This window comes from Trachypithecus francoisi, unplaced genomic scaffold (genome assembly GCF_009764315.1).
Source record: "Trachypithecus francoisi isolate TF-2019V2 unplaced genomic scaffold, Tfra_2.0 Lachesis_group4, whole genome shotgun sequence".
NCBI lineage: Eukaryota > Metazoa > Chordata > Mammalia > Primates > Cercopithecidae > Trachypithecus > Trachypithecus francoisi.
In genome coordinates, this window is record NW_022681469.1 from 90,615,114 (window position 1) to 90,637,264 (window position 22,151).

A 22,151-nucleotide genomic window follows, 5' to 3' on the forward strand; every position below is an offset into this window, starting at 1 on the left:
ATTTTAATATTAACTCTTAATGACTTCTAGCAACTCCACACTAAGCACGTTTCAACATTTTGTTGTTGGTTTTTCCAGACTAGATTTCAGTACAGAGTTTAACAAAGCAAAATCTGTTAATTCTATTGTCATTGTTTTATATATGGTAATTAGATAAGAATTGGTGTATCTGTTTTGATAGACTAGCAATCTTACCATTTTGCCCAGCTTGCTGTGCTTGAGTATAGGATTTTGCTTAGGGAGGCGGCTTCCTTCTATATTCAGAGGTGTTCCAAATATAATAATATAAATATACTAATAATATTCTCACAGACAAAGTCCCAAAGTCAGGAAGAGATACTGTTGAGAAAAATTTCTCTCTCAACTCTTAGCTCAGAGACACATTGGGAAATATCTCAGAATTAGTCAGAAATGTTACTGGCTACATGACACATCTTGGGCAAGGAAAGTCCCTCACTGCCGTCAAGTGTTCATTATTTTGAAAAAACATAGCATTTAAAATTAGCATTGGCTTCTTAAGAACTAAAGCAATATAAACTTACTAAATGTCATATTTGAAACTCTAATTAAAAGAATATACTTTCTGGACTAAGAATATATATGAGTGCACACACACATACATATTCCTAGTTATAATTATTGTGTTATATTACGATATGTATGTGCTATTTGTATGTAGATTCCTTATTCTCATTAATGATTCATTTAAAAACACACAGTGCTATAATTAGGATTGCTATTTTGATGTAGTGAAATGATATGGACTCACATGTCACATTTAGAGCTCCAATCTCTTTAGAAGTGATAATTCTGCCCCCAAAATATAGCTCATACAAACTTTGTTCTTGCAGTGAACTAGTTTGCTCTCCACTCTAGAGTCTAGTATCATCAAAGGAAAGACACACTTCAGAATCGATCTGAAAGGCCAGGGGCAAATAAGTAGGTATCTAGGCAAAGATTTTGATCCCCAAGGATGCTGAGCTTCAGGCAACAACTTTTCCTATCAAATGCAAGAGAAAGAGACTATGAAGGGGGAAAAAGTGTCCCTTTGGTGTATTAGATCTGGAACATAAAAAGATCATAGAATAATAGAGTTCCATATGACTTTAGAGTTAATCTCAATGAATCCCCCCAGTCCCATTTAATAGTTGAAACTAAGACAATTTACTAAGGTTACCCAAGTGGAGGAAGTGCCAAGAACAGAAATTGAATATCTTGAGTTGGAATCAAGTGATTTTTTCTAACCCCTTACAACTGTACACCAAAACCAGATCATTCAATTTTGAGATGGCACACCAGTAAAAATCATTGCAGAATTTAACCCCCTTTTTGAAGACTTTGGAGAAACCTTACCTTTCCCCCCTCTCCATCTGGTTCATACAGTGTTCCAATGCTCATCAAAGCAAGATGGTTAGAGAACAATGTTTTCCTTTATACTGACAGAGTTCCCATTTGGATAATTAATTTATAAAAATACAAAAAAAACTAACTAGCTTAGAAGCATATCTAAATCAATGAATAAAAATAGGATAAGATGAGAGGAAATTCATTTTGAGAAGAATTATGGAGACAGAAAGAGAAAAGCTATGTAGATTCAGGAGAATGCAATAAACAAAATATGTAAAAAAATAGAAGGCATATCATATATGTCACATTTTCTGAAGGTGTGAAAGTTTTTTAGCCCAATTTTTTCCTTTTCTCCTCATTACAGTAGTATAATTTCTAGATTAAAAATGAATTAAATGAGCATTTACATATTCTTGTAATTATCATCCCCATTCTGCTTTCGTGTCTGGAGAGATTTGGAACCAGCTGGACAAGAGAGGAAAGGACGATTTTCTGATGTTTGCATTTAAAGCAAAGGCTCATAGACAATGAAGCCACAGTAGAAATTTGAATGGCCTTTCACTGAAAGAGGGATTTTACATACATTTGTGAAATGTGCAGAGGCTGGGGAAGAGTGAGCCACCAAGAAAATCTGACCTGCAAACACGAAAAACCAGAGAGGGCATCACTGGGTATAACATTCAACAACTATTTATTGAGTATCCACCATGTGCTAGACTTTAACTTGTCCAGCCCACAGCCCATGGGCCTCATGGGGCCCAGAACAGCTTTGAACGTGGCCTAGGATGGCTTTGAATGTGGCCCAACATAAATTCGTAAATTTTCTTAAAACATTATGATTTTGGGGGGGATTTTATTTTTTAGTTCATCAGCTATTGTTAGTGTATTTTATGTGTGGCCCAAGGCAATTCTTCATCTTCTAATGTGGCCCAGGGAAGCCAAAAGATTGGGCACCCCTGTTTGGACACTCTTTTAGGTCCCCGAAATACATCTGTGAACAAAAAGAGAAACATTTCTTCCCTAGAGAACTTGCGTTTAGTGGGAAGAAGCAATGAAAAAATAAACGTTGGACAAAATATATAAGTAAATCATGTGTGACTTTGGAAGATAAGTGTTACGGTAGAAAAAAAAAAACAGAAGAGAAGAGTTAGGAATGACAGAGGAGGGGTAGGCGTGGGAAGGGTTGTCAGGAGAAGGTCTTACTGAGAAGATAATAGACGAGTAAAGGTTTGAATGAGGCAAGGGAGTTAGTCCTCTGGGGAAGATCATTCAGGTGAAGGGAACAGCCAGTGTGAAATCTCCATGGCCACTGTGAGTACTGCTACAATGAGCATGGGAGTACAAATATCTCATTGAGATTCTGGATTTCAATTCTTTTGGATACACATCCAGAAGTGGGATTGCTGGATCATATAGCATTTATATTACGTATTTTTTAAGGAAGCTTGCACTGTTTTACATAGTAACTGCAACATTTTACATTCTCACCAACAGTGTACAAGTGTTCCAATTTCTTCATATTAAACAACATAAGTGTCTCTGGATGGATGAATGGATAAAGAAAATGTGGTATATAGATACCATAGAATATTATTCAGCCTTACAAATGAGGGGACCCTGCCATATGTAACAACATGGATGAACCCAGAGGACAGTAGGCTGAGTGAAATAAGGCAGAATCAGGACAAATACTGCATTATTTCACTTATATGAGGTATCTAAAATAGTCAAACTCATAGAAGCAGAGAGTGCAATGGTTGCCAGGGGCTGGGACCAGGGGAAAATGGGGAGTTGCTCAAAGGATATAAAGTTTCAGTTATGTAGGATGATTAAGTTCTAGAGATCTGTTGTTTAACATTGTACCTACAGGTAATATTGTATTATACTCTTGAAAGTTGTTTGAGAGGGTGGATCTCATGTTGAGGATTCTTACCACAATTTTTTTTTAAAAAAGGAAAGAAGGCCGGGCGCGGTGGCTCAAGCCTGTAATCCCAGCACTTTGGGAGGCCGAGACGGGCGGATCACAAGGTCGGGAGATCGAGACCTTCCTGGCTAACCCGGTGAAACCCCGTCTCTACTAAAAAACACAAAAAACTAGCCGGGCAAGGTGGTGGGCGCCTGTAATCCCAGCTACTCGGGAGGCTGAGGCAGGAGAATGGTGTAAACCCGGGAGGTGGAGCTTGCAGTGAGCTGAGATCCAGCCACTGCACTCCAGTCTGGGCACAGAGCAAGACTCCGTCTCAAAAAAATAAATAAATAAAAATAAAAATAAATAAATAAATAAATAATAAAAAAAGGAAAGAAAAAAAACTAAGAGGATTGGGAGTAAACAAATACTTTATCACCCTTGAGCCCCCCAAAATGCTCTACTTATAGAGACAGAAATTGGAATGGTGGTTGCCAGGGGCTTGGAGGAAGGGGAAGTGGGAAGTTATTGAGTTACTGTTTGATGGTTACAGATTTTCTCAGTTTGGAAAGATGAAAAAGTTCTGGAGTTGGATGGTGGTGATGGTTGCACAACAGTGAGAATATACTTAATGCCGCCGAACTTAAATGGTTAAATATTTAAAATGGTTAAAGTAGTACATTTTATGTAATGTACATTTTACCACAATAAAAATTTTAGTTGTTAAAAAACATTCCTTTGACCATTGTGTATCAGGCATATTTGTGAATAGAGTTCTGGCCAAGCTTCACTGACCAGAGACTCATGGGTCATTAAAACAAACAAAACAACAACAACAAAATTTGCTTTCACTAGAAGAGAAATGATGAGGATCTGATTAAACATGTTAAGCTTGCTGGTTTCCATTTTGAGAACAGAGTACAGGGGTAAAGAGGTAGGATGGGCCCCTCCGAGGAGGCCACGGCTATGATCCAGGTGAGCAGTAAAGCTGGTACAGGCCAGGACGAGAACAGTGGAGGTGTAGGAATATGGTAAATTTCTGGATATATTTTGAAAGTGTAGACAATAGGATTCCTTGGAAGACTGGCTATGGGTTTGAGAAAGAGACAGGGAGCTGCCAAAGATGAAAAACTGACGCAATAAAAATAGGGGGTGGTAAAAGAGAGAAGGGGCAATATGTGTGTGTTGGGGTGTAAAGAGTTGGAGGGTGAAGGTTAAGGAAGAAGAGCAGGACTTATTCAGGTCTGGGCTGGTGGAACTAGAGGAGAACATCGGTTATACCTGGTGTGCTTAGAGCTCCTAGCACTGACGCTTTTCCACAAATGCCCATAGTAAACCTTCATTAAGTACCCCCCACAAGGATCCTATTGGGCCTGTGGTGTGTGAGGCGCTGGGGGATGATCTGCAGCACCAGCAGCCACAACTGCTGCCTGGAATCTGTGTAGAAACAGTTCTTTGATATGCTGCCTTCACCACTTTGCTTGGGAGCATCTTTTCTTTGTACTTCATGCACAAACATAAGTGAATGCATGAAAAAATGTGCAGTCTATAATGTGCATTTTTTGTTTTTGCCAGAAAAACCTAAAAGAAATAAAAGTTCTTGTACCATTTGAAAAGGTATAATTTTATAATCTGATGCTTTCATGCAATGACATACAATTAGACTATAAAGAAAAAAGGTAGGTTTGGATTTTCACCCATAATTTACATTTGCATGATTATAATATGCTATTATAAATTATACAGGGGATCTGAATCTGCTGTCTCAGAGGTGACATATAAGATCATATAACTGCCTACTCAAAACTTTTGAGTTTCCACTCTTGTTCAGAAGAAAATCCAATGTCCTCACAATGGCCTACGAGATGCTACATGAACTGGCTTTATGCCACCTTTCTGATCCCATTTCCAACCATCTTTCCTTTCATTCACTTTATGTGAGCCACAGTGACATTCTTTTGATGCCCTGAATACATGGAAGACCCTCCACTTCAGGACTATGTCCACCTCAGAATGGCCTTCTCTGGGTACCCCTGTCTCAACGTGCACCACCCCTGGCCTTTCTGTACAATTTGTTTTTCACCTTAGTTCTTATTACATGCTTACTTGTTTATTTATATAATGTCTTTCTCCCCTGTTAGAATGTAAACTCCATAAAGGCAAGAGATCAGGGACTTTGCTGTGAACCCTGGCCTATAACTGAGGTCCTAACTCACTTTACACATCCTTTCGGGTGGACTTCCTTCACGTTGTTTCTTCCTTGTTGGTTGCCCGCTCTTCTCTGTCTCTCAGTACATTGTGTGTACCTGGGTTTGTTTTCCACCTGCCTTTCCTTCTAACCTACGATCTTTTTGAAGGCAGAGTTACAACATATTTGCATCTTTGAATCCCAGCACCATCCCAGTGCTTCCCATATGGCAGGCACTCAATAAATTACTTCTAAATAAATATACAACTATTGTTGAGTAACTTTATAGGTTAAGATGTTGTGAAATTTGCTTTATAATTTTGAGTTGCAGGCTGTGGAACCAAGCCAGAATTCTGCTCCTATGGGAGCTCCCTTCTTGCAACTGAGCACGTCAAATGAGTGGGTAGCGTCTTAAACCGTTCACTCAGCACATGCTGGGGTGAGTCATGGGAAATTACTAGTGTGGTTCAACTTAAGGACAACACTTGACTCAATGTCAGTGCAACCAATTGTTTGGCCATTGACTAGAGATGAAACAGTTCCAGAAATCTGATTCTGAGGAAGTTCAGAATCAGAATCAATTGTTCCAAATCTCATGGAAAGAAATTTAAAGTGGAATTCTTTTCTGCTTACTGTGTTTAGCTTCTAGTCACATGATCGATATCTCTATTAGTGGTAGTACTCTGTTTCCTTTTATTTTTATAAGATCGGTTTATTCTCACTATCATGGGTTTCACCAGGGGTGTAGACATGCAGGGAAGAAGGAAGAGGGTTGTTCTTCAAGAAGAGCATGACAGAACAACCATTGGTAGGTGAGGACAAAAAAGCATATATGCCATTATTATTGCTTCAAGCATGTGTTTTCTAGCAAAGCAATGTAGGTGCAAATCACCAGTGAATCCTCTTCATTCTCCTATGATGGCATATCCACTACTTGGTCCCACGCCTCATTCTTTCTTTCATACACTTTCTTGCTTTTCAAAAGTACATTGTCAAGTAAGTTATTTGGAAAGGGTGCATTGAAAAATAAATTTCTGAGCCCTAATATATTTTAAAGTATTTTTATTTAAGTCACATACTTAAATGCTAGTATGTGATGGCTGCAAGCAGCATTAAAGTTTAAAAATAATTTTCCCTCAAAATGTAAAAACATTCAGTGCTACTGATTAGGACTTTGCTGTCGATATCATTTTCTGATTCTTTGAGGACACATTTTTTCTTTTTAAGGATCTCTTAGGATCTGACAAGTGTGTATTTAAAAAAAAATACATAGAGCTTCACATTGGTTAGACTAATCAAATTCATAGACTTGAGTGTTTTTAGTTCCGAAAAATTATCTCCTGTTGTAAGTTGATCATTTCCTCTCCTCTCTTTTCTTGGCTCTCTCAGCGACTCCTATTATTTAAATACAGGACTTCTGCAAGACCCTCTGTGTCTTATATTTTCCCATCTATTTTATACTTTACCTATTTTCTTCCTCTTCTGGAAGAGTTCTTCAATTTTATTTCTTCAGATCTTCTACTAATTTTTTAAGTTATGCAATTTTAGTTTTTATCTTTAAGTACTTCCCTTGTTCTTTGATTGTTCTTTTTCATAACAGCATGTCTTTGTTTTAAGCCTAAAATATTTTCCAGCATTTCTTTGAAATTATTATTTTTGTTGTTTGAACTTTCTGTTTCATTTAGAGTCTTCTATATACATGTTTGTTTTAATCTTTTTTTTCTTTCATACACGGTCTTCTTATATGCCAGGTAATCCCTGATTTTCCACTCATATTTAAGAAAGTAGTAGCTGGTACCAGTTTTCCCTGTGGTTGTATAAATGGGTCAATTGAGTGTGTGTAGACTGTCAAACCCCACTTTAGTGTTAGCATTCTAGAAGACAGCAGCTCTTGGTCTCTGGATCCCCATAAATGACAAAATAAGGAGGACTGCATGTTAGAGTCCCAGTATCTACATTAGAAGTCTTGGCTTTGTTCACACACATACAGACTTTTCTTTAAGAAAGAGGCAATCTGACTGTGTTGCTTGGTTGCTGGCATCGAGGAAAGGTAATTAAGGTGTTGGGATGTAGTCTGATATTCCTGACTGACAGTTTTTTAATTTATTGTTTTAAGTCCTGCCTCTTTTCCATCACCATACCCATTTCCTCAGTGGGGCATATGGTGTTAGGGCATACGTTAGTTTTTGTCCATGGTTCCTGGCTCATAACTCCCATAGTTCTTGCTACAGTTTTTTTTCTTAGTAGGCTGGTGCAAAAGTAATTGTGGTTTTTGTCATTAAAAGTAATATAATGTTGGGTGTGTTAGGCCTCAGGGGCGGGCCTCTGATCTTCTTCTGCTCTCCTTTCACCTGTCCCAAGGCAGGACTCTACTCCTCTCACCCTTCTTATTGTAGGTCTTAAGACTGTCTCTGGAATGATGGAATGCTGAATGTCCTGAAGCTTTCATAAAAACTCAAGAGGACTGGTTTGGAGAACTTCCAGATAGCTGAAAATGTAGAAGTTCCTGGAGGGTGGCTTCCCAGGGAGGGCATGGAAACTCCATATGCCTTCCCCCATACCTTGTCTTATGCATCTCTTCATCTGTAGCCTTTGAATGTCCTTTATAATAAAGTTAATATCAGTAAGTGCTTCCCTGAGTTCTGTGAAACAGCTCTAGCAAATTAATCCAATCCAAAGAGGGGGGCATGGGAACCCTCGATTGAAGGGAAGTTCCTGGACTCACAATTGATATGTGTGTGTGTGTTGCAGGCCAGGGGTGGGGAGGCGGCTTGGGAGAGTAGTCTTGGTCTGGATCTGTGTCCCACCAAATCTCATGTCAAAATGTAATCCTAAATGCTGGAGGTGGGGCTTGGTGGGAGGTGATTGGATCATGGGAGTGGTTTCTTTTTTTCTTTCTTTTTTTTTTTCAGAGGGAGTCTGGCTCTGTGGCCCGGGCTGGAGTGCAGTGGCCGGATCTCAGCTCACAGCAAGCTCCGCCTCCCGGGTTCATGCCATTCTCCTGCCTCAGCCTCCCGAATAGCTGGGACTACAGGCGCCTGCCACCTTGCCCGGCTAGTTTTTTGTATTTTTTAGTAGAGACGGGGTTTCACCATGTTAGCCAGGATGGTCTCGATCTCCTGACCTCGTGATCCGCCCGCCTCGGCCTCCCAAAGTGCTGGGATTACAGGCTTGAGCCACCACGCCCGGCCGGGAGTGGTTTCTTATGGTTTAGCACCACTTGCCTAGTGCTGTTCTCATGGACAGAGTTCTCATGAGATCTCGTTGTTTAAAAGTAGCACTTCCTTCTTCTCTCTCTTCTTCCTACTCTGCCATATTTGTAAGTTTCCTGAGGCCTCCCAGAAGCCAAGCAGATACCAGAGTCATGCTTCCTGTACAGTCTGCAGAACTGTAAGCCAATTAAACCTGTTTTCTTTATAAATTACCCAGTCTCAGGTATTTCTTCATAGAAGTGCAAGAATAGACTAGTAAAGAGACTGAGTCCTCAACTTGTGGGATCTACACTATCTCCAGGTAGATAGTGCTGAAATTGAATTGGAGAACACCAAGCAGATGTCCACTGCTTGGCATGTGGAGAAAAGCACCCACCTTCGATCACAGAAGTCTTCTGTATTGATGATTATTGTGGTAATGTGACAGCAGAGAAAAAACACAGGTTTAGAGAGTTTTCCTGACACGGGCTTAATTGGATGGAGTGTCTCTCATCTATTCTGTGGTCCCATGAGCGCATATGCAAGGTGGTAGCTTTATTTATTTATTTATTTTTTCCAGTGCGCTTCCAGTCAATTTCCTTATTCTGGAAATTTGTTAAAAATTTGTTTGGTGACAATTGTCCTACCGTCTTTAAATGCTATAATTTTATTTATTTTGATATTCTGATACTTGTTAGCATTTTATTTTGAAATAATATTGAAATTACAGCAAAAGCTGTCAAAATAGGGCAGAGTTCCTGTATGCCAACACCTAGTGTACCCTAATATTAAAAACTTACATAATCATAGTATAGTTATCAAAATTAAGAAGGCAATATGTGTACAATGCTCTTATCTAAACTACAGATTTTATATGGGACTGCAAATTTTCCACTGATGTCCTGTTTCTGTCCCAGAATCCAATCCAGGGTACTGCATTGCCCTTAGACACCATGCCTCCTCAATCTCCTCCAATCTGTAGCAAGTCCTTAATCTTCTCTTGTTTTTTATGGCCATGACTTTTGATGAATACTGGTCACTTATTTTATCAAATATTTCTCAATTTAATATGTTTAATATTTCCTCATTATGAGATTTGAAGTTATATGTTTTTAGCAAAAATGTCATAGGACTGCTTTGCCTTTAATGCATCATATCAGGGAGTATTGATGCCGGTATGTCCAATCATAGGAGATGTTAACTTTATTCAGGTAGTGTCTGCAGTTTTCTTCATTTCAAAGTTTCTATTATTTTCCCTTTTAGTACCTCACAGAAGATACTTTGAGATTATGCAAATATAATGATTGTCCACAAACTTTTGTCCACTAATCTTATTTATTATCATTATTATTGTTATTACTATTTTTTGAGACAGGGTCTTGCTCTGTCACCTAGGCTGGAGTGTGGTGACACAATCATAATGCATTGCAGCCTCAAACTCCTGGGCTCAAACGATCCTCCTATCTCAGTCTGCCGAGTCATTGGAACCACAGGCACACACTACCATGCGTGGCTAGTCTTTTTTGGACAGATGGGGTCTCTGTGTGTTACCCAGGATGGAACCCCTAAGCTCAAGCAAATCTCCTGCCTTGGCTTCTCAAAGTGCTGGGATTACAGCCATGAGCCACAATGCCTGGCTCCACTAATTTTGGTATCCATCCTTGAATCTTGCGTGCATCAATTATTTCTGTCTTGTTCCAATGGTAATTATATATTTTCCTCAATTCTTCTACATTTATTAGATGATATTTTTCTGTAAGAAAGAGCTATTTTCACTCCTTTCTATTCAATTATTATGTATTCACTAGGGACTTGGTGTTTAATTGTTTGGATTATAATCCAATGCTATCATTATTTATTTTGCTCCTCAAATTATTTCAGCTTTGGCCATTGGAAGTGCTTTCATATTGGTTCACATGTCCTACTGACATGTCTATATCTCTTTTTAAGCATTTTGTTGATTTCTGTCACCACAAGATATTCCAGAGTCATGTAGTATTTCCCCTGATGCAGTGCTGGAATCAACCACTTCTCCAAGGATCTCTGGGTCCTTTTACTGGAGATTGATAAGAGAAAGCAAGATCTGGGTATTAACTCTGCTTCTTGCCACTGGGGTGCCATTTCTTTTAGGAAATATATACTAACCCATGGATACAGTCATCTAAATTATTCATCTGTTAAGAACCATGAGTTCATATGTATCTTCCTATACTTTCTTTTCAGTGGGATATTGGAAAATTGAGAGGAAAACATGTATGCTTTGTCTGCTAACTTTAAACAGAAATCCCAATTCTTCAGAAAAAATTTTAAATTAGTGCCTTCGAAGATTTGTTTTAATAAAAATCACATTGCTTTTCCTACCTTTTACCCTCAAATACATTATTCAGTCTTTCAGACACGATAGATCTTTTTGAGTACAAATTAATCTAGACTGGCATAAATAGAACAGTGAACACTTCCATGGACATTTGTAAAGTCATTGCCAAAATAAAGAGATCTATGGAGTCTCAGTTCCATTCATTTATCAGAAAAGAGAGTAAGAATTCAATGCTGACAATAGGAAAATAAATAATACTCAGTTCAAAATTGAGCACATCTTTAGACCAAGACGGTGTTTGCAACATAGTAGACACTCAACATATACTTGTTGAAATGAATGAATGAACCTTACCAATATCACCATCCATAACCATCTATTGCTATGTAGTTCTTCAATTTAATCAAAAACACACAGCATGCATTGCAGCATAATGCCTCTGTTCTCATCATGCTTCACTAATTGATTCAGCAAACAGCTTCCACCCAGACATAATTCTAGGCGAGTATATTTTTAAGTGAAAGGATTCTATCAGGTGATGTATCCTTTTTCCAAATTTTCTATCTTTTTCTTACTTTTTGGAATGAGTTCAGATATATAGGATTAGGCCTATAAGATGAAGGAATTTGAAAACCCACAGGAAATTAGAAAACACATTGTGTTTGTGAATTCAGAAGTGACCTATATAGCAAATGTGCAGTTTGCTTCAGATAGAAACCAGTAGATTCCGTATATTCAGAGATATGTGGCATAGAGAGCTGTAGTTTCCCTGTAAGTGGGTAATATGTCTGTATTAACAAAATATTTGCATCCATCATATTTAAGAAAAGAGTACTGTAAATGTGAATGGGGCTTTTTGACCACTGATTAACTATAGGAAGATTGGAAAAATAAGCTGACTGTTGGCATTTTCTGCTTTTTGAGTTAGTTTTTCCAAGAAGAGAGAGAAAAATTAGCTTGCTTTTTGTGTCTTCTCTGTAGGCGCTTATACTCTGTAGATCATCTCTATGTTTTCAATGTTCTAAAATTATGTGGGCAATCTTGTCTCCTGTCCTGTTGTCTTGTACTTCAAAAATATGCACCTATATTTAATATCCATGGGTAGAGAGAAGACTTTATTGAGAAGATAGTATGTGAGTTGTGCCTTGAAAGATGGGTAAATACTGGGGGGAAAATGAGGGAAGAATGACCTTCCAATAGAGGGAAAAGAGATGGAAAATTAATTACTATGATGCTTATGATTGCATGGACAATCTGGTTCAATCACCTACTTACTGAATTTTGTAGAAGCATCCATTCTCTAAGGGAGTACGTAGGATTAATAAAATTAAATAGAGTATCTTGATAAAGCACTCTTAATTCTTTGAAAAAACTTATTCCAGTCTAATATCCCAACATATACCACATGACTATTTCACTCATGAAAAGTAGTGAATTTATTATATGTGACACTTTTAATGACAACCATAATGTAAGATTTGCAATTACTGGGATGGGGAAGAACCTAGTATATCTCTTGATAATGTCGCTGTTTTAGAAATTTTTAATTTTATTGAAGAAAAAACTTAATACAATTGTGTATAGTAAATAAAATTAGGTTTTCACTTAGTTTTACTGATGAGCCAGTTCAGATTTATGTGGTTTACCAGTTGTTGGAAGGACTACTGTGGAAGTCACTTACATGTATATTTATGAACTTGAAGGATAGACTTTTTTTTTTTTTTTTTTTTGAGACGGAGTCTCGCTCTGTCGCCCGGGCTGGAGTGCAGTGGCCGGATCTCAGCTCACTGAAAGCTCCGCCTCCCGGGTTTACGCCATTCTCCTGCCTCAGCCTCCCGAGTAGCTGGGATTACAGGCGCCCACCACCTTGCCCGGCTAGTTTTTTGTGTTTTTTAGTAGAGACGGGGTTTCACTGTGTTAGTCAGGATGGTCTGATCTCCTGACCTCGTGATCCACCCGTCTCGGCCTCCCAAAGTGCTGGGATTACAGGCTTGAGCCACCGCGCCCGGCCGAAGGATAGAATTTTTATGACAGTAGTGGATTATTAGGAAACATATTTCAATCATTTACATTTCTAGGTAAGTTTCAACTAAATATTTTTACCGCATAACTGCAACTTCTTGATTATGATATGCAATAACATTTTTTAAATATAAAATTAATATGTAATCATTATAGAAAATCTGGAAAACTTACAAACATAAAAATTAAAGTAATTATGTCATTATTGAAGGATAACTATTTTAATATTTGTTTTGGTTATCTCTCACAAACACACAAGAGTGACTGTACTACTTTTTAAATTTATTATAGCGTGCAGTTTCCCCATTTCAGTAAATAGTTTTTGAAATTTGAATTTTTATGATGGCATACTGGTCTTCAAGCCTGTGTAAAAATTTTATAAAGCCCAGTTGTGTCCATTAGTCATTCTTTCTCAAAGCTAGCAATGATGAGAAAGAGGTTTGGGAGCCCTGAAGTTGAGAAAGGAAGTGTTGAAGTGTCTGACTGGGGCCAGCAGGGGTTGCTGTCATGGATGAGGCTGCCACATTCCTGGTGTGTCTGACTTTGGACTCAACATTGTAGTCTGGATTCTATTAAGGGAATTTTGTATTTCTCCTTTGCAAGAGTCACCCCCTACCATGATAAATATTTAAATTTTTTTTTTTTTAAGTTGGGAAAGCAAACTTTTCCCAAAAGAAATTTATAGTTCAAATTTACACCAAGTTCTCACTAACTGGAGCAAGCCAGGTTTTCACTAAAGCTTTGACTTTCCTCTGTAAAACATTAGTCACTCCCTTGGAAGAAGCAGTTTTTTATAGGCAGTGCGATAAAACAGCCACAGACGTATGTGTAATATGATGGGTTTTATAATGTACCTGCAAAGCAGTTTGTTTTTTTTGTTTTTCCATTTGGAGGAAAAAAGATGAAAGAAAAAAGACAGAATTGGGATGCTAAAATAATAGCAATTCATTATTAAGGAAAGATACATTTTTGTTCCATTCAAATAATGTTTGTATTCCACTTTTCTTTATTCTTGGGAAGTTCCTATTGTTGTGCCAGGTTGTTTCCACTGAATGATTTTTAAAGGTATTCACCAGTCCCACATGTGACCGGTTGCATTTTTACTGTGCAGGACCATCGTGAAGCCTGTGGCCAAAGAGTTTGATCCAGATATGGTCTTAGTATCCGCTGGATTTGATGCATTGGAAGGCCACACCCCTCCTCTAGGAGGGTACAAAGTGACAGCAAAATGTAAGTATCTCTTTCAGGACTTTATGAAAAGTTCTGATATCATATCATCTTTTAGATCTTTATGATAGACACCACCTTTTACATGTGTCCAGTAAACTTGGGTGAGACATTTGAAAATGATTCCAATGGTGTTTATTGCTCTGTCAGATTCATGTTTCTGTAGAAATTTGCCTTTAAGAAAAACAAAGTTAAAGTGTTTCCTTTGGTGGGCATGACAGCACATTTCAGAAATTCTATGGCTTTCAGAACTGTTTTGCATTTAAAGGCAGAAGTGATAGGGCTTCTGTTTAAAATGTGCTGCATGACTTGAGAGGTCATGAGTCTAGAAAAGCTACTGTGCTTTTCCAAGGAGAATGGAAGTTCCATTGTACATGGGATAAAAATATCTATTTCTTAATAATATTATGTACTTCCAGGTTTGAAAACAAAAGTGTAATTCCCCTTGCTCAGAGCCTCTATATGTGTCTATGGGCAACTCTCATAATCTCTGCTCATCTTCTGTTGTGTTGCAAAGTTGAACTTTTTGGCTGTGTTCCTTAGCAACTGGACAGCGCGTGAAGAAATAAATTTTATGTTACAGTGCATTTGAATAACACAACCTAATGGAATCTGGCTAGAGAGAGGATTTCTTTAAGAATAATTCCCTTGCTCTCTGAGTGGGAAAAAAAGGATATGTATATATATATAGCTCACATATAAATGTACATTGGCACTAGGGGTGTCTATTTAAAAATAGAAGAAAAAAGTAAAATTACACAAAGAATAGGCCCACAAGGTATATTTTAGGGAGAGTTGCAAAGCAACAACAACAAAAAAACCCAAATACTTTTAAGTGGGAGAGATGAGTTTGGAGCAAATGTGCTGTATTAATTTAAAAAGAATCAAAGAAATAGCATCACGCCAACCTTTGTTTTTAGTTGGCTTCTCATGTGAAAGAGTTTTCTGCACTCTAATTGTTCCAGTAACATTGTTAGGTAGTAACTATTTTTAACATGTATTATTTACCCAGGATTCTTTGTGCCTTGTTCTCTATTAAAAACATATTAAAACAGGAAACTCCACAAAGACAAACAAAGCAAAATAATTCATGATTTTTGCAAAATTGAATAGAGAGGTGTTTGCTCTGATTAAACATCTGTATGGCCTTTTTAAAATTATTATTATTATCCGTGGAACTCCACTCAATGGAAGTCAGTCTTTCCATCACAGATAAACCTCACTTGTGGGTCAAAACTAGTAAATAGTTGTCTAAATAAACAAAGAAAAAGAAAGTTTGTACATTAAGTTGAGATAAACCCAAAAAATACAAAATACCTCGTGAAGAAAGAAGGAACCCTAGAAAAGGTGTTCCTTGCCATTAAATCTAAGAATCTCACTCAGAAGAGAGGAGTGTCTATGTTTAAGTCTTTCTCCTTGCCACAGGGAAAGGTTGTAACAAGACTATTTGTCAGAACTAGTTAAAGGGATTGATCATTTTGTTCCCTTGTGTCTTCATTTTTGGCCAAGTCAAGTTCAAATCTCAAATGCAACCTTGAGAATAGTCTCATGGTTTCTTTTGGTCATTAGGCATAGGAGACATGGGTTCTACCACTTCTAGGTTTAGTATGGTACAATAACATCTTCAATATATTTTTTACCCATTTACATATATCTTTATCCATTTGAGAGGAAGCTCTTCATTGTGTTCCATCTCTGAATCAGTTTGTCTAGAATGCCTCCAACTCCCCTCCCATCGTTCCCGGTCCCTCCATACCCATTTCTTCCCTTGTGTATGTTTCCTACTCAAGAACCATATGCTCTCTGCTAGGTGCCTATTTCCTAAGAAAAGCAAGCAGACATAAGTTTTAAGTGATATAATACTTGACCTTTTGTGTATTTGCAGTTTAATAAGGAAAAAAATATACAATGAGAAGAGAGGTCCTTAGAATCTAAACAGACTGTAGTTGAAAACTTCACGTATCTTATGGATGAGGCAAGTAATTTATTTAAAAATCTGAAATAACTGGGGTTAAAATCAAAGTTCTTATCCTGAATTGTAGTTAGGTGAAATTGCATGAGGCATTTTCTGTATTTTTTCCATTAAAAATTAAATGTTTCATAAAATGCATGAGAACAGATTTTTTTTTTTTCTTTTTTTGAGATGGAGTCTCACTCTTGTTGTCCAGGCTGGAGTGCAATGGGATGATCTCAGCTCACTGCAGCCTCTGCCTCCCAGGTTCAAGCAGTTCCCCTGCTTCAGCCTCCCTAGTAGCTGTGATTACAGGCGTGTACCACCATGCCTGGCTAATTTTGTATTTTTTGGAAAGACAGGGTTTCGTCATGTTGGTCAGGCTGGTCTTGAACTGCTGACGCCAGGTGATCCACCTGCCTTGGCCTCCCAAAGTGTTGGGATTATAGGCATGAGCCATCACGCCCAGATGAGAATAGAGAATTTGGATGCACACTACAGAGACCATATTAATGCCCATGACCCTTAATGCCCCAAACATAGTCTATGACAGACATTGACTAGTTTTGTGATACTTAAGTGAAAAACAGCAAAGCCTCACATCTGGGCAACTCTATATATTATCTCATGGAAGCCTGAGTTTGCCAGCTATACTTTCTAGAGATGCTGCCACAGCAAGTGGGTAGAAGCTGGAATTACTAGATAGCTCAATAGTTGTTCCCTAAAGGACTCCCCACCTGGTATCTCTGTTTGCTTTCTAACCATCTGGCAGATGCATTCATATTGTTTTGGTCCAAAAGTTCTGGACAGGCAATTAACACTGGACTTTCACCATCTTGTTCAGGAAGTCATCCTTCATTGTGGGAGTAGGCTGATCCCAAAATGAAGTTAGAAATGGGATAGATTCTAAAAAGTAGGAAGAAGATACACAACCAAGTTCTTCTCCCTGTGTTTTCCAATTCTAGCAAAACTCATTCCTGCTCCAAGTAGAATATTTGATAATTATAGAGAGTGGTTTTGAGGATGCTATCCATGTCAGAGATGCTAAAATTATATTTTCTTAGCACATTGAATCAGTCTTTTAAAATAGTTTTGTTTGCTATCTCTGAAAGGAAAAGAGAAATGAAGTAGAAGTAACTAGGGTTTTTGTTTGTTTTTAAACATTAGTTGCCTGATTGAAAAATAATAATAAAAGGTTGGAGTAATCACCAATATCTCAGTCCAAATATAGAGGTGATTTAAAATTAAAGGTAATTCCTTTCACTAGTGATGTTTTACTTTCCTCCTCTTTTCTCCTCTCCTTTCTTGATATATTAAGTGTTTTCTGTTATGAAACTATAAAACTTTTAGCATTGGTTTCTGCTGAAGTTTTAATAAACAATCTGAATTACTTATTTAGTATCAGTGCTGCTCCTTAAGGACCAAGGCTAAATCCCAACCTGAAATGACTAGATAGCTTTTTAACCTGCCCTAAACCCAGAATCAAACTTTACCTTGAAGTTATCAGTTTATCTTTCTAATATGCTGACTCAGATATAATTGTCTTCAGGTTACAACTTAATCAGGTTGTCATGACAACTAAGTGCTATATTCAAACAATGAAATTAATTCACCATATACTAGCACCCCCTGGCTTTATAGTGTTGTTAACATTTTAAAAAATGCTTCTTTGGTTTAAATTCATTTTGCCACAACATATATTTTTCCTCCCTTTCAACACATATAAGCATTCGCTACTTTTGTTGGTGTCAGGCCATGAATTCATATGTTCAAATTGCTTTTGTCATGTGAACAAGAATATGTTTTTCCTTTGGAATTATGCAAAAGTCATTGTGAGATGATAGCCACATCTGATAAAAAGTATGTTCCTTTTATAAACATGTGAAATATTTTTCCTTTAATAAACACTTTATAGTCCTTGAGACAGAAACCATTTCTGTCCGCAAATATACAGGGTTATTTTGACAAGTAAATCAATAAATGTGATTCATCACATAAACAGAACTAAAGACAAAAACCACACGAGTATCTCAATAGACACAGAAAAGGCTTTCGATAAAATTCAACACCCCTTCTTGATAAAAACTCTCAATAATCTAGGTGTTGAAGGAACATACCTCAAAATAATAAGACCCATGTATGCCTAACCCACAGCCAACATTATATTGAATGGACAAAAGTTGGAAGCATTCCCCTTGAAAACCGGCATAAGACAAAGATGCCTTCTCTCTGCCACTCCTGTTCAACATAGTTTAGAAGTCCTAGCCAGAGCAATCAGGCAAGAGAAGGAAATAAAGGTCATTCAAATAGGAAGAGAGGAAGTCAAACTCCCTGTTTGCAGACAACATGATTCTACATTTAGAATACCCCACAGTCTTGGCCCAAAAGCTCCTTCGGCTGATAAACAACTTCATCAAAGTTTCAGGATGCAAAATTAATGCACAAAAGTCAGTAGCAATCCTACACACCAACAACAGTTAAGCCTAGAGCCAAATTAGAAAGGCAATCCCATTCACAACTGTCACAAAAAGACTAAAACACCTAGGAATACAACTAATCAGGGAAGTGAAACATCTCTACAATGAGAATTACAAAACACTGCTCAAAGAAATCAGAGGAAACATAAATAAATGGAAAACCATCCCATGGTCATAGACAGGAAAAATCAATACAATTAAAATGGCCATACTGCCCAAAGCAATTTACAGATTCAGTGCTATTTTTATCGAACTACCAATGACATTCTTCACAGAACTAGAAGAAAACTATTTTAAAATCCATGTGGAACCAAAAAAAGAGCCCAAATAGCCAAGGCAATCCTAAGCAAAAAGAGCATAACTGGAGGCATCATGTTACCCAACTTCAAACTATACTTCAGGGCTACAGTAGCCAAAACAGCATGGTACTGGTACAAAAACAGGCACATAGACTAATGGAACAGAATAGAGAACCCAGAAATAAGACCACACACCTATGACTAACTGATCTTTGACAAAACTGCCAGAAACAAGCAGTGGGGAGAAGGCTCCCTATTCAGTAAATGGTACTGAGATAACTTGCTAGCCACATGCAGAAGACTGAAGCTGGACCCCTTCCCTACACCATACACAAAAATCAACTCAAGATGGATTAAGGACTTAAATGTAAAACCCCAAACTATAAAAACCCTAGAAGATACCCTAGGCAATACCATCCTGGACATAGAAATTGGTAAAGATTTTATGACAAAGACACAAAAGCAATCCCAACAGAAGCAAAAATTGACAAGTGAGATCTTATTAAGCTAAAGAGCCTTTGCACAGCAAAAGAAACTATCAACAGAGTTAACAGACAGCCTACACAATGGGAGAAAATTTTTGCAAACTATGCATCTGACAAAGGTCTAATATCCAGCATCTATAAGGAACTTAAATTTACAAGCGAAAAACAACCACATTAAAAAGTGGGGAAATGACATGAACAGACATTTTTCTAAAGAAAACATACATGCAGCCAACAAGCATATGAAAAAACGCTCAATATCACTGATCACTAGAGAAATGCAATCAAAACCACAATGAGATACCATCTCACACAGGTCAGAATGGCTATTACGAAAAAGTAAAAAAATAACAGGGACTGGCAAGGTTGTGGAGAAAAAGGAACACTTAGACACTCTTGTTGGGAGTGCAAATTAGTTCAGCCATTGTGGAAAGCAGTGTGGCAATTCCTCAAAGAGCTAAAAGTAAAACTACGATTTGACCCAGCAATCCCATTACTGGATATATACCTAGAGGAATATAAATCATTTGACCACAAAGACACATGCTCGCAAATGTTCACCACAGCACTATTCACAATAGCAATGACATGGAATCAACCTAAGTGTCCATCAATGATTGACTGGACAAAGAAAATGTGGTACATATACACCATACTATGCAGCCATAAAAAAGAACAAGCTCATGTCTTTTGTGGAATCATAGATGGAGCTGGAGGCTGTTACCCTCAGCAAACTAATGCCAGAATGTAAAACCAAATACTGTGTGTTCTCACTTTCAAGTGGGAGCTAAATGATGAACTCCTGAACGCAAAGAAGGAAATAACAGATACTGGGGTCTGCTTGAGGGAGGAGGGTGGAAGGAGGAAAAGGAGCTGAAAAGATAACTATTGGGCTTAATTCCTGAGTAATGAAATAAGCTGTACAATAAAATCCTGTGACATGAATTTACCTATGTAACAAACCTTCACATGTACCCCCGAATGTAAAAGTTAAAAAAAAATTTTAAGTGATTTTAAAAAGAATAGTTAATAGCTGCCAGGGGGGAAATCAAGTAACAAATCTTAGAGTCTTGAATTACCATCTTTTTTTTTTTAATAGAAAATTGTACTTCTTTTTAGTATATTCTGATTCTCTTTCCCCCACTGAGTGCCTGTTTAACAGTGAGAAAGCACAATTTGGGAGAAGATACCTGTATAAATGAATTTAGACTCAACAGTGAGTGATTCTTAGGGAAGTACAAAGATTCCTTGATTAGTCAGCCAATGATCCAAAAATAAGACTCTAAAATCTTGAGTGCTAATCCAATGAACAAATGCCAAGAAACAAACTTGTGATAAATACACAAGGCCATGTTGTCTACTTTGTCTGCTAACAGTGCATGTACATGCTTCATCCCAGGTGCCTCAGGAAGTTTTATCTAACTACGAATTCTGAAAAAGCACTTTGATTTTAACTCCAGTTATTACAGATGATAAGATAAATTAGTTTTCTCATCTATGAGACATATGAAGTTTTTTAGATAGCCTTGATTACAATCTGTTTGGATTCTAAGATCCTCTCTTCTCAATGGATATTTTTTCTTTATCAAGGTGCAGATACTCAACAAAAAGTCATATATGGGTATGTAGCTCAAATAACCTCAATTTTTCCATTTCTTGTGTCCACAGAGTTGCATATAGATTGAGCCAGAGCTAAGTGTGTTTTGATGAAGCCGACTGCTTTTTTTTCTTGTTCTTTTTTACTAATGACTCTATACCTATCTTAAAACGTTTGTGGCTCTCCTAAGTGTCTAATTGTTTCTACATTATCAAAATCTATAAAGAACCTGATCATCCTTACTTAAATGCTTCACTAATTACCTGATTATGGACTTTAAATGTAAGTGTATTTCAGCTAACGTTATGGTTGTAATACTTCTGTAACTATTCAGAATGTAGTAGTTCTGTTTAGCAGTTGTATCTTATTACTTACCTGTAATCAGGGACTCAATGCCTTGTCTTCTCATAACGGCATTTCAGGCCACAACAAACAGGTATGGAGAAAAGGTATCAAATTACCAATGACATTTTTTCACAGAAATAGCAAAATCAACCCAAAACTTTGTGCAGAACCACAAAAGACCCCGAATACCCTAAGAGATCTTGATCAAAAAAACACAAAGCTGGAGGTACCATACTTTCCAACGTTAACAGCTACTACAAAACTATAGTAATAAAAGCATGACTTTGGCGTAAAAACAGACACATAGACCAATGGAACAGAATAGAGGACCCAGAAATAAATCCACACCTCACAGTCAATTGATTTTTGACAAAGATGGCAAGAACACTCTGCGAAGAAAAGACAGTCTTTGATAATTGGTGCTGGGAAAACTAGATACCCAAATGCAGAAGAATGAAATTAGACCCTCATCTTATACTATGTAAAAAAAAAATCAACTCAAAGTGGAGTAAAGATTTATGTGTAAGACCTGAAATTGTAACATTAATAGAAGAAAACATAGGGGGAAAGATCTGTGGCTATAGTTACGTCTATAAACAATGCTGAAGTGAACATCCTTTTACAAGTCTCCCTCTGCATGTGTGTTAAAGTTGCCTTAGGCTAATGTTTTTAGTCATTTAGGGCTTCTGTTTCTTTTCTAGTATGTAGCATTTGAAAATATGAAGGGAGGCAACAAAAGAAGGAAAGAATGTCTTCGACCTTCCTTACCTGTTCGTCAAACCTGAGTCTATGTCCCTGT

General features: G+C 37.4%; 1 protein-coding gene across 1 annotated transcript in view; it reads left to right on the forward strand.

Annotated features, from left to right (window-relative positions):
- HDAC9 (histone deacetylase 9) overlaps positions 1-22,151 on the forward strand; it is a 418,509-nt gene that overhangs the window by 278,790 nt on the left and 117,568 nt on the right. Inside the window, exon 20 of the mRNA XM_033194714.1 lies at positions 14,083-14,201. Within this exon, the coding sequence (XP_033050605.1) occupies positions 14,083-14,201 (119 nt within the window). The remainder of the gene's footprint in view (positions 1-14,082; positions 14,202-22,151) is intronic.